Genomic DNA, 10,567 nt, shown 5'->3' on the forward strand with positions numbered 1-10,567 from the left:
TTATCATATCCTGTTTCAATTTGCAGTTTTGATGAAATGGCCAAATATGATCTCCCAGGAATAATAGACTTCATTGTAAGTAAAACTGGGTCAGGAGAGGTTGTACTTCGTTGGACATTCACTTGGCACCACGATAGGTATGTTTACGAGGGTCAGAGTTTTACAAGAGTTAACCTTTAAGTTGCAACAGACTAACTGCCAAACAACACCCTTAATCCTGTGTGCTGTGCTGGGCCCATAGCTCTGATGCCTGAGTAACTGTGAATTCCAGAATTTCAGAGACCGTGAGTAGGGCACTTTCCTCCACTACGCTCACAGCACCAATTTGTATAATGGTGATATAATTTCTCAGGAGTAACCTGTGCCCAAAACCAAAGAAGTGTTTCCAAAGAGTAAGTTTCTACATCTCCTCTGAACTGAAAAAGTAAGACTTAATGTCATGAAATCTGTCTTGAGATGGTATATATGCCTCACATATATCTTTCTCAAAATCCACATGATACTTAAAAAAATAAACATTTTTTATAGAAGGAGGGCTTATACTTTATATGAGCAAATTGAAAAATACAATAATGTTTTGTGAGTTGGAATACTAAAGTTACTATAATAAATCAACTGATTTTATTTATTTAGCATGTGATTCAATATTTAAAGAACAGCAATGCAATTTTAGCATTTTGAAGGCTAAAACCCTATTCTTTGAAAATGTACTTCTTAATAGTTTCCTGGACTCTTTTGGAAAGAAATCCTTAATCTAGCTCCAAAAAAAAAGAGATAAAGAGGCTCATACTCTTAGAAATGTGAATACTTTGGTTTGGATGAAATTTCAGAAGACAATAATTATTCTTACAATGATGTCATTATCACTTACCATCAATAGCAGATATATATTTATCAGTACTTTATGTTTGTAGGCAGCTTACAATCTTAGAACATGCAAGGAGCCTCTGCTATGGCCATGCACACATGTGCGCGCACGGCGCACACACACCCACACACACACACGCAGTGGAGGGGTCCCAGAAGACAACTCTGGGAACCTAAATGCACAGATATTCTAAGCTGCTATTCCTTTGTGGTTCTGGGCTCTGCCTCATCCTTACAAGATAGAAATGGGTACAGTGTTATTGCTGGAAGATGACAGTGAATGGAGACACCTGGTCCTTACTAAGACTGCTGTGGAACAAGGAGTGTCCTTCCATTTAGGAGCAGGGAAGATTTTGAGGGTTGGTAAATATCAAGTGAAGTCCTGGGAGCAATGAAATCTCATTCTGCTACGAGGAAGTTATTCTATTATGGAATAACTGGAAGATAGTACAAAAGAATTAACTGTTTCACCTCCCACAAGCTGATTCTTCATTCTGGAAACTCCATGGCTGAGTGTGGCATCTCCATGTTGGGGGTGACATTGCGAGCATATTTGGCAAAGGAGCTTGCCCAGCTTACCTAGCAGGAGTGGTCACTTCAGCACCTTACCCCTCACTTCCACAGTCCAGTTAAATTATCCAGAGTAAGAGAACAATGGAAAATTGAGAGTAGAGAGGGTTTCCAATCCATCCCAAAATCATTGCAAAAGAAGAATAAAAGTGACAAAGCTAAGTTTCACTTCTGTTAGTAGAAACATTGCCTAAGTTTTTACAATTTTTACAAGATTGTCTTGTTTCCTATTCTCTCAGGGTTTGTAGCCTTTTCCACCATGCCTGAACTGGCACAAAGAATCAAAATGAATTTTGTCTTGAGTCCTGTGGTCTCATTCAAATATCCCACGGGTATTTTTACCAGTTTTTTTCTACTTCCAAATTCCATAATCAAGGTAGGCTTTTCCTTTTGTCAAAATGTATCCAAGGATCTCATATTAGATCACAGGTTCTTATTATTTCAAAATATATTCTGAACTAAAGGTAGAAAATTTAGACGAAATTTCCAGAAGCGAGATTCTGTGCTTAAGTGTATGCAGGGGCTGTGTGTCCATTTGGTGCATGTTTGTACCAGAGTTTACAGTTTCCACGGGCAATTTACACCACTCAGTCTTGAACAGCACTGAATATTTATAAAGAATTATTCACTGAGCTAAATGTTATATCTGTGAGGTTTACTCACAAGTTTTCTTATTCCAGTGAGCAGGTCAGTGAATTCACAATGCCCAAGTGGAAGACATTTTTCAAATGATATGTTATGAATTTGATGTTAGCTAAGACTGATTAATAAACCCTTCCCAAGTGGAAATGTGTTCTAATTTACTAAAGTTAATATTCCACAGCCTGCATATTTACTACTCAATTATTTATTCAAATACTTATTATTTTCCAAACATAGGGAAAGTATTTTGATTACTAACTGTAGATTTGGGATTTTATTCATTAAAAGTATTTTTTTTCTGTTTGCCTTTTGTTTTTCTAAAAAGGTCACTGCCACAGTAAACTGTATTTTACCAAAATTACCCTTTAAATTTGTGGTCAAGAGTAAAATATATTTGGGGCAAAATGAAGTCAAGGAGACCCCTGTGACCTACTGTGGTTTGGGTATCACAATAATTCATAAGCAAAGTAAGCCCTCGCTTGGCTTGGAGTAGTAGAAATAGAAAAAAATACATTTATTTAGCACAAGGAAGAATTTGCAATGATTGATTCGATAGGATTGACTGAGTAATAATGGTTGTATTGTATTTTGACTATAAGCTCAAAAGATGTAACTTCCTTTTTGTATGGTTGACAGTTTGAATTCAAAGTGCATTATATTGGTTAATTTTGGATATGTTCTACATTTGAGCAGAGTTGAGTAGATACACTAGCTAAATTAAATTTAGATATAGGCACATCTATCTCTAGATAGACCAGTTTCGCATTTGTATTGCTCTGTCTGCAGAGCACATATCATCCCTGGCTTAGTGCATTTTCATATCCCGATTGCCAAATTTTCTACTTCTTTGCTCTCATTTTTGACCCTTCCTGGCATTCATCACATCTGCTGACCCTAGAAACTCCAGGTGTCTCACCAAAGATCCCTACCATGCTTATAAGTACTAAAAGTTTTAGCCTTGCAGCCTTCTATGACATCATCATCTATTTTTTCTGTCCAGTGGCACCTGCAGTACACCATTCCCTGCTCTCCAGCATAACAGTTGGCTAACTCTGGGCACATGGTTAATAGGCATAGCTTTTTCTTCCTAATAAAGGTAACATTTGATCTTGAGGGGAAACTGTTCCACCTTTCTTACCAATTAATGAGAAATAAAAAAAATGGCAATCTCCAGTTACATAGAATGCAGGGGAACTTCACCATGGAGAAGTGAATTTAGAGGATCCTTACTATGGTCTCCTTGTAAATCATATCTGAGGATCTCCCCTAGATGGAGATGACTCTTTCCCTCAGTGACTTGGGTTATTGACCAAAGCAACAAATGCAAATACAAATTTCTCAATAATCCTTATTCCTGGGAGGAAGGGATATCAAGAAGTCTGAAAGTGGTTCTTGAAAAGATAATTTTTTTTTTTTTTGCAGAGTACATTTGGTACCAAAGGTTTCTTTTTAGAAGATAAGTCAACAAATTATCTTCCATCAAATTATGCAACAATAAGATACTCTGGGTGATATGTAGTGAATTTATGTCCTTATGGGCTGGATCCAACAAGAAAAACATGAATATGGTATGTATAAAGATTTGGGGTCATTTGATGCAAAAACAGTTTTGCATGCTTGCAATCAACTAACATTTGCCACAGTTACTTTGAATTTACAATTGATACAAAGTATTAAAAATAAAATCTTAGAAAAGCAAAGAAGCACACATAAACATTAAACTTATTTCTTGTGTTTCCTTTTTTTAAAAAAAAAATTATTTATTTATGCACACAAGAGCTGGGGTACAGGCCAGGGATGCGGGGGCTGAGAGGACTCACCAGAGACAAAGTGGGGAACAGAACAGGCAGAGTGACTGAAATACACTGCTGAGGGGAACAGCAGGAGAGACAGGAGAGGTCTGCTGCACCCTATGGGTTTCTCCTTGGCCGGCCGGGGATTGAACTCGTGTTGCAGAGGCTGTGGATTGCTTCATAATGCGGTGCTTAACCCCTTGCGCCACCAGGGAGGCTCTTTCTTGTGTTTCTTCATTGGTTGGGTGGTTTTGGCCTCAAATAAAATTTACCACTTAACTTAGAAAATATGAGGCAAATTTGAATGGAGATGTAATCTCTTTCCTAGGTGGAGTGGCAATTTTGCTTCACCAGCTCTTCGTTTCCAGGGATTGAATTGAAGGAGAGGGAGAGGGAAGAAAAAGCAAGACCTCTAGGAGGGAAAGGTAGAGTAGAAAGGGGAGGGACAGGGGCAGGGGAAAGAGAGGAAGAAGAAGTTTACATTTGCAGACTTCTGTGGTTGAGTAGCTATCTCTGCCACATCCCAGTTGGTATCCAATGAGACTGTTACTGGAAGCTATTCCAAAGGTTTTTCTCCACCAGCTGACACCACCCCTGTTCTTTACAAGTCTACCATTGTTCAAAGCCTATTTCAAAAGTAAAGATTTTTCATAATTTCCTTGGCCAGTTTCATTATATTTAAGGCATGGATTTATGATTATTATTATATCTCTATATTTTTGTCAGTAAAATGCTTATAAAATTGAACTGTAGTGCATATGCAAGTTGTTAGTATGATTTTTAGCGTGTTCATTGAGTAGATGAAAACAGAAATTCAGGAATGTTAACTAACTCACTTGCCCTAAGTCACAAAGCTTATACTTAACAAAATTAGAGCCTAAAATGCAGGTTTGCTGACCTTCTCCATGACGGTGCAGGTGCACACACCCCTCCGCTGACACATGCTCCTTCCTGGTTGCTTTGCTCCATAATATAGTGTCTATTGTCACTTCCACTTCCAATTAAGCAAGTCATCCCACACCTTCAGAGCAGGTGCAGGCTTGCTCTCAAGCAATGCATGCCACCGGTTACCAAGGCTCACTCACCCTCCAGTGTCTCACATGAATTCATGCTTGTCTATCTGATTCTGTCTCTCCATTTTCAACACCCCTCTGTTCATTTTATTTCTTGGTGTAAGTTCTCTGCCTCTGAAAGGCAGAGTCCATTGCACAGTGATCGTCATTGTAACATGTTTTATTTTCCTGCAGAGTCGAATGGATGTGTACATGTCACATGCTCCCACTGGATCATCGATACAGAACATTCTGCATATAAAGCAGGTTGTATCTTGGTCATAGGAAACCACTGGAATCCTCATTTTCATTATAGGTGAAAAGGCACATTAGACAGATTTGCAGCTGGCTTCTGTTTTGTCCTCATCACCATCTTTATGCTTTTATTTCCCTGAACTTTAAGAAAAAGTAAGAGGTCTAGTGCAAACTAAGGAAGAGACATAAATAAATGTCATCTTAAGTCAGAACTTGTAAATTAGTATGTGAGTTGAAGCAAGAGGTGTATTGGGAAAACCTCAGGGGAGCCGAGGCTTTCACAGAAAGAAAAATCTGTAAGATATGACTTCCCCCTAAAAAGCCTTTGTTTTCTATCAGTTTTTCCTCCAAGCCAAGGGAGACCACTGCTTCCCTCTCTTTTGAACTGTTTTTCATAGTAGTAGTGAGGTTTTTTAAATCCTTCTGTTGAACCAGAAGGCTTATTTTCTTCTCAGTGTATAGTGGTTTTCCAAGATTAGCTATTATTCAGTCACGATTCTCACTCTGAATACTCTTTTTCTAAAATCATTTGTTTTAGCTTTACCGATCTGATGAATTCAGAGCTTATGACTGGGGAAGTGAAGCCGAGAACATGCTTCACTACAATCAGGTGAGTCACTCAGTATGATGCCCGAAGGTTGGTGTTGAGAAATTATAAGAAATAAAAAAATGAGAAGAGTCCCACCTGGCAGTTGTGCACCCCATTTGCATTGATACAATTTTTTTTTAAATGCCCAATTTTATTCTGTAATCATTGCAGAAAATTCAGAAACAAAAGAAGCATATATTTGAGCGTTACGAAAAATAGTAAATAGGCTTATTTTGACGATCATTTCACAATGCATACAAATATCCAATGATTTTATGGTTGTACACATGAAACTAAAACAACATTTTAGTTTCTTAATTATATCAATTATACTTCAATTTAAAAGAAGAATTTTAAAAAGAAACAAAAGAATGAACTCTTCCACCCAGAGTTAACTAGATGTGTCAATATTTTGTTGAATTTAACCCAATCTTTCTATATCATATTACTTTATTTAATCTTTAATCTTATTTTTAAATTTGTAGTTATAGCAAGACATAGCCTATGTTGTTGAAGTCCTTTCTAACATAATCCACAATAGATGCATGATAATAAAAATCATTATATAAAAATTTTTAGACAATGTAAATGAATTCACATTTTTGCATCAACAGAAAAAAAATATTCTTATGAAAGTTGAGTATTATCTACCCATGAAGGCTTGACTTTTAAGACATCTATTCTCCTCTAACTTTACACACCCAAATCTGTAGACTCCTCTACTATTATCAATCATGTTGCCACCTTTTTTTTTCTCAGAGTTAGGGACAGGATTTCTCGGTATTTGCTCAGAACACTAAATTAAACCTTCTATTGTTCTCCTTGATTGATAAATTTAAGGTGATGAATACAAATGTGAATCAATGAAATTGTTTCTGAGAATGAAAACAGTTAATCAGATCAGCCAATTTCTCAGGAATAGATTAAATTGTTAATGAAATGCTGCTGATAGTCTTTAAGACAAATATAGGAGCTAAAATGTGTACATTTGTATTATTTTTAAAATCAGTTTGATAAAGGTATAATTGACATACAATAAAATTCACTAATTTTGTGTATTCAATTTAATGAGCTTTGACAAATATGTTCATTTATATAAAAACATCAAAATGAAGATATTACCCACAAAAGTGGGTAATATTCTATTACCCACAAAGTTTTTATTCTACTCCTCAGATTACATATATTTACAAATGCTTAGAAAAGGTTCAGAAAAAAATAAACAACAAATGTAAAGTGGTTATTTCAGAAAGCCAAAGAAAGGAGGAGGGGAGTGGACAGACATGAAGGAGTAAATGAGGGTCTCATTTTGGATTTTTACATATTTTCTTATTTATATACTTTTTCCTACCCACCCTCCTTCTTTCCTTGGTTTTAATGAACAGGTTATACTTTTATATTGTTTACATTTACAAGAAAATGGAACAAAAGAGCTCTCACACATAATAATATTATAGCTCTCTTTTCTAATATTTTGAAGAATAATTGACAAAATTGTCAGATATTTAAAATGCACAATATGATGACTAAAATATATAGCAGTTCTTAGAATTTGCTGATCCAGGCCTACCATGTTTTGTTTTTTAAGTCATTTGGAGTCAATTTTTTTTTTAAGATTTATTAATTTTTTTATACAAGAACTGGGGTACAGGCCATAGGCGCAGGCAGTGGTGGGGTGGGGGGGTTAGAGGATTCACCAGAGACAGAGTGGGGAGCAGAACAGGCAGACTGACTGAAATACACTGCTGAGAGGAGCAGTGGGTGAGTCAGGAGAGGTCTGCCTCGTCATGTGGGTTTCTCCTGGGTCTCCTGGGAATCAAACCCTCACTGCAGAGGCTGTGGACAGCTCTCCAGCACTGCGCTCAACCCGCTGTGCCACCAGGGAGGCCCCATTTGGAGTCAATTTTTATTACATTCTAGCCTCAGCAATTTGCCCTCTCCTAAAGTTTCCAACATAATCTCTGTTCTCACTCTATATTTTATTGCGAATCAGACAATTCAACCATGTAAGATCCATGAGGGTAGGGATTTCTTTGTTTTGCTTGCCAATGTTTCTCACCTGAAAGATTCCTGGTCCTTTAATACTTACTTGTTGCATGAGTGTGAGTGAAATTTCTCAACTTCACTTTTTTCTACTTAAATTATCTCTGTCATCTTGATTCTCATTTTCTCTCTCAGAACATGAAAGTCCTTTTATATTCAATTTAGTCTGGTCTATACCCTTGACCCCATCTCTTTTCATCTCCTTTTCCTCTTGACTACTTTATTTTCTGAAATGAACTCCTTAAGAAAAACAAACAAAAACCTTCCTTCAACCTATGATCATTCCTTGACTTTGTTTTATCAACAATTTTCAATATTTGAAAGAGCTGAATAGCTCCACTTCTTCCTCTCTCCCACTACTCCCCAACACTGGCAAATGTAGTTTTGTTCTTCTTCATTTGTTTAAAACAGTCACTCTCTTTAAAGTCACCTATGACTTTTAGTTGCCAAATACAATTGCCTACCTTCACCTTCAGAATATTTTTTTTAAAGATTTATTTATTTGGCCTCCCTGGTGGCGCAGCGGTTGAGCTCTGGGTTGCGAAGCTGCCCGCAACCTCTGCAGCGCCAGTTCGATCCCCGGCCTCTGGGCAAGAGTCCCACATGGCGCGCAGACCTCTCCTGCTGCCCGCTGCTCCCCCCAGCAGTGTACTTCGTCACTCTGCCTGTTCTCTCCGCTCTGGCTCTGGTGAATTCTCTTACCCTCCTGCGCCTCAGACTGTACCCAATGCTTGTATAAATAAATAAATAAATCTTAAAAAAAAAAAAAAAAAAAGAAATGGTGGGATCACCATAAATCCTTATTTAAAAAAAAAAAGATTTATTTATTTATTTATACAAGCACTGGGTATAGTCAGAAGCGCGGGAGGGTGAGAGAATTCACCAGAGCCAGAGCGGGGAACAGAACAGATAGAAAGATTGAAGTACACTGCTGAGGGGAGCAGCGGACACGGCAGGAGAGGTCTGCGTGCCATGTGGGACCCTCGCCCTGCGGCCGGGGATTGAACCCGCACTGCAGAGGCTGTGGGCAGCTTCACAGCCCGGAGTTCAACCGCTGCACCACCAGGGAGGCCCACCTTCAGAATGTTTTATGTAGTTACCATAGACTCCTTGAAACTCATTCCCCTAAACTGGACTTCCATGACGTAGAGATGTCTGACTTTTTGTATCCCTTTTTGGTTGTTCTTTTTGTCCTTTACACTGGCTACTCTTTTGCTTCCAGTACTCTCAAACTGTCATCATTCTCACTAGATTCTTACTAACTAGTCCCTTTCCTCCTTAGAGAATTTAGCCATGTCTATAGCATCAATTACTTCCTCTATGAGCCATCCACACTGTTTGTCTAGATTTTTTTCTTCACCTACTTTGAACCTACTCCTTTTTAAAGTCATCCCATAAACTGATGTCCATACAGTCATCCCAAGATGGGTTTCTGAGGAATGACCCTAACTTGTCCCCAAAACTTCTAAAGTATGTCTAAATACCTTGAATGCCTACCTCCAATTTTATATCCTACTGTATCACTCCACATAACTTGTTTTCTGGGTACACTGGACACCTTGCCCCCTGATCATGGTATCTGTGCTCTTCCTGCTTGTTAAGAAGCCCTCATCACTGTCTGTTAAAATACAATCACCCCACAGGATTAATTTCAAATGACCCCTCTTTATGTGAAGACCTCAGTTGGAAATAACTTCTTTGTTTTCACTTACCCAACTTTGTATACAAGTACTTAACTATCTCATTTGCTGCCTTCTTTGCAAAATCCTTGAAAATAGGAAGCATTACTCATTTTCTCCCTGTTTCCTTGGTACCAAACAGAACTATGGTCAAAGAAGATGCTCATTTAGTAGTTTCTATTTATTCTGAATTCAGTTGTTGCTATGAAGACCTTCCTTTCACGAATGACCTTTCTTTCTTTTCCATAGAGCCAACCCCCACTGTATGACTTGACTGCCATGAAAGTACCCACTGCTGTGTGGGTTGGTGGACACGATGTACTTGTAACACTCCGGGATGTGGCCAGGGTCCTCCCCCAAATCAGAAATCTACGTTACTTTGACCTGTTGCCAGAGTGGAATCATTTTGATTTCATCTGGGGCCTGGACGCTGCACAACGGGTGTATAGTAAAATCATAGATTTGATGAAGGCATATGCCTAATGTAAGATATCTACTTGTCAGTAAAAAGTTGCTTCCAAGCTGATAAGAGGTTTCAGGAAAATATCAAGGTCTGCATCCTCCACTTATTATTGCTTCTTTATCACAGCATGCCAACTAGGAATTATTGCAATTGTGCTGCTCTTTCTCTAAGAAATGCCCACTTCTGAAATCCTAGACTCCTTCCATCTGTCAGTGCCAGAGTCTCTTTTTTCATCCAGGATGATCTAGCAAACTATTCTCTGCTAACAGTACTGTTAGGAAAATAGTTAAAAGAGGATTTTTTCCCTTTCTCATTTTAAGCTTATTAGTGGCTTCATGCAAACAATACCTGCTTCCCACTCTCTTAGTCAAAAGTTAGAACATTAACATAGGAGTGCTAGTCTAGCAAAAAGACCTTATAAATGCAGTCATCTGGGAATATATTTTGGGTGCCTGTGATCTTGTGGCTTATTTGAAATCACAATGAGAGCAATAGTCATTTTGATCATCTATAAATAAAACATAAAATAAGTCCTGGCCCACATCAAACTAGAAATAAAACAGCAGAATGGAAAACTAACTTAAGTATTGTGTTCCAAATCAAAAAGAAAAATA

The 10,567-nt window shown here is 37.9% G+C and overlaps 1 protein-coding gene across 1 annotated transcript; it reads left to right on the plus strand.

Annotated features, from left to right (window-relative positions):
- Positions 1-21: 21 nt before the first annotated feature.
- LOC119253974 (lipase member N-like) lies at positions 22-10,221 on the plus strand (the record flags this gene model as incomplete). Its single annotated transcript, XM_037521195.2, is given in 8 exon segments — positions 22-87; positions 89-137; positions 1,677-1,813; positions 3,502-3,538; positions 3,541-3,647; positions 5,120-5,191; positions 5,718-5,789; positions 9,740-10,221. Coding segments are annotated over 8 exon segments (774 nt in total), but the record flags the coding sequence as incomplete, so codon positions are not given.
- Between the last annotated feature and the right edge of the window lie 346 nt (positions 10,222-10,567).

The sequence above is a fragment of the Talpa occidentalis genome, unplaced genomic scaffold (genome assembly GCF_014898055.3).
Source record: "Talpa occidentalis isolate TD23 unplaced genomic scaffold, MPIMG_talOcc4v2.1 talOcc4.2529, whole genome shotgun sequence".
NCBI lineage: Eukaryota > Metazoa > Chordata > Mammalia > Eulipotyphla > Talpidae > Talpa > Talpa occidentalis.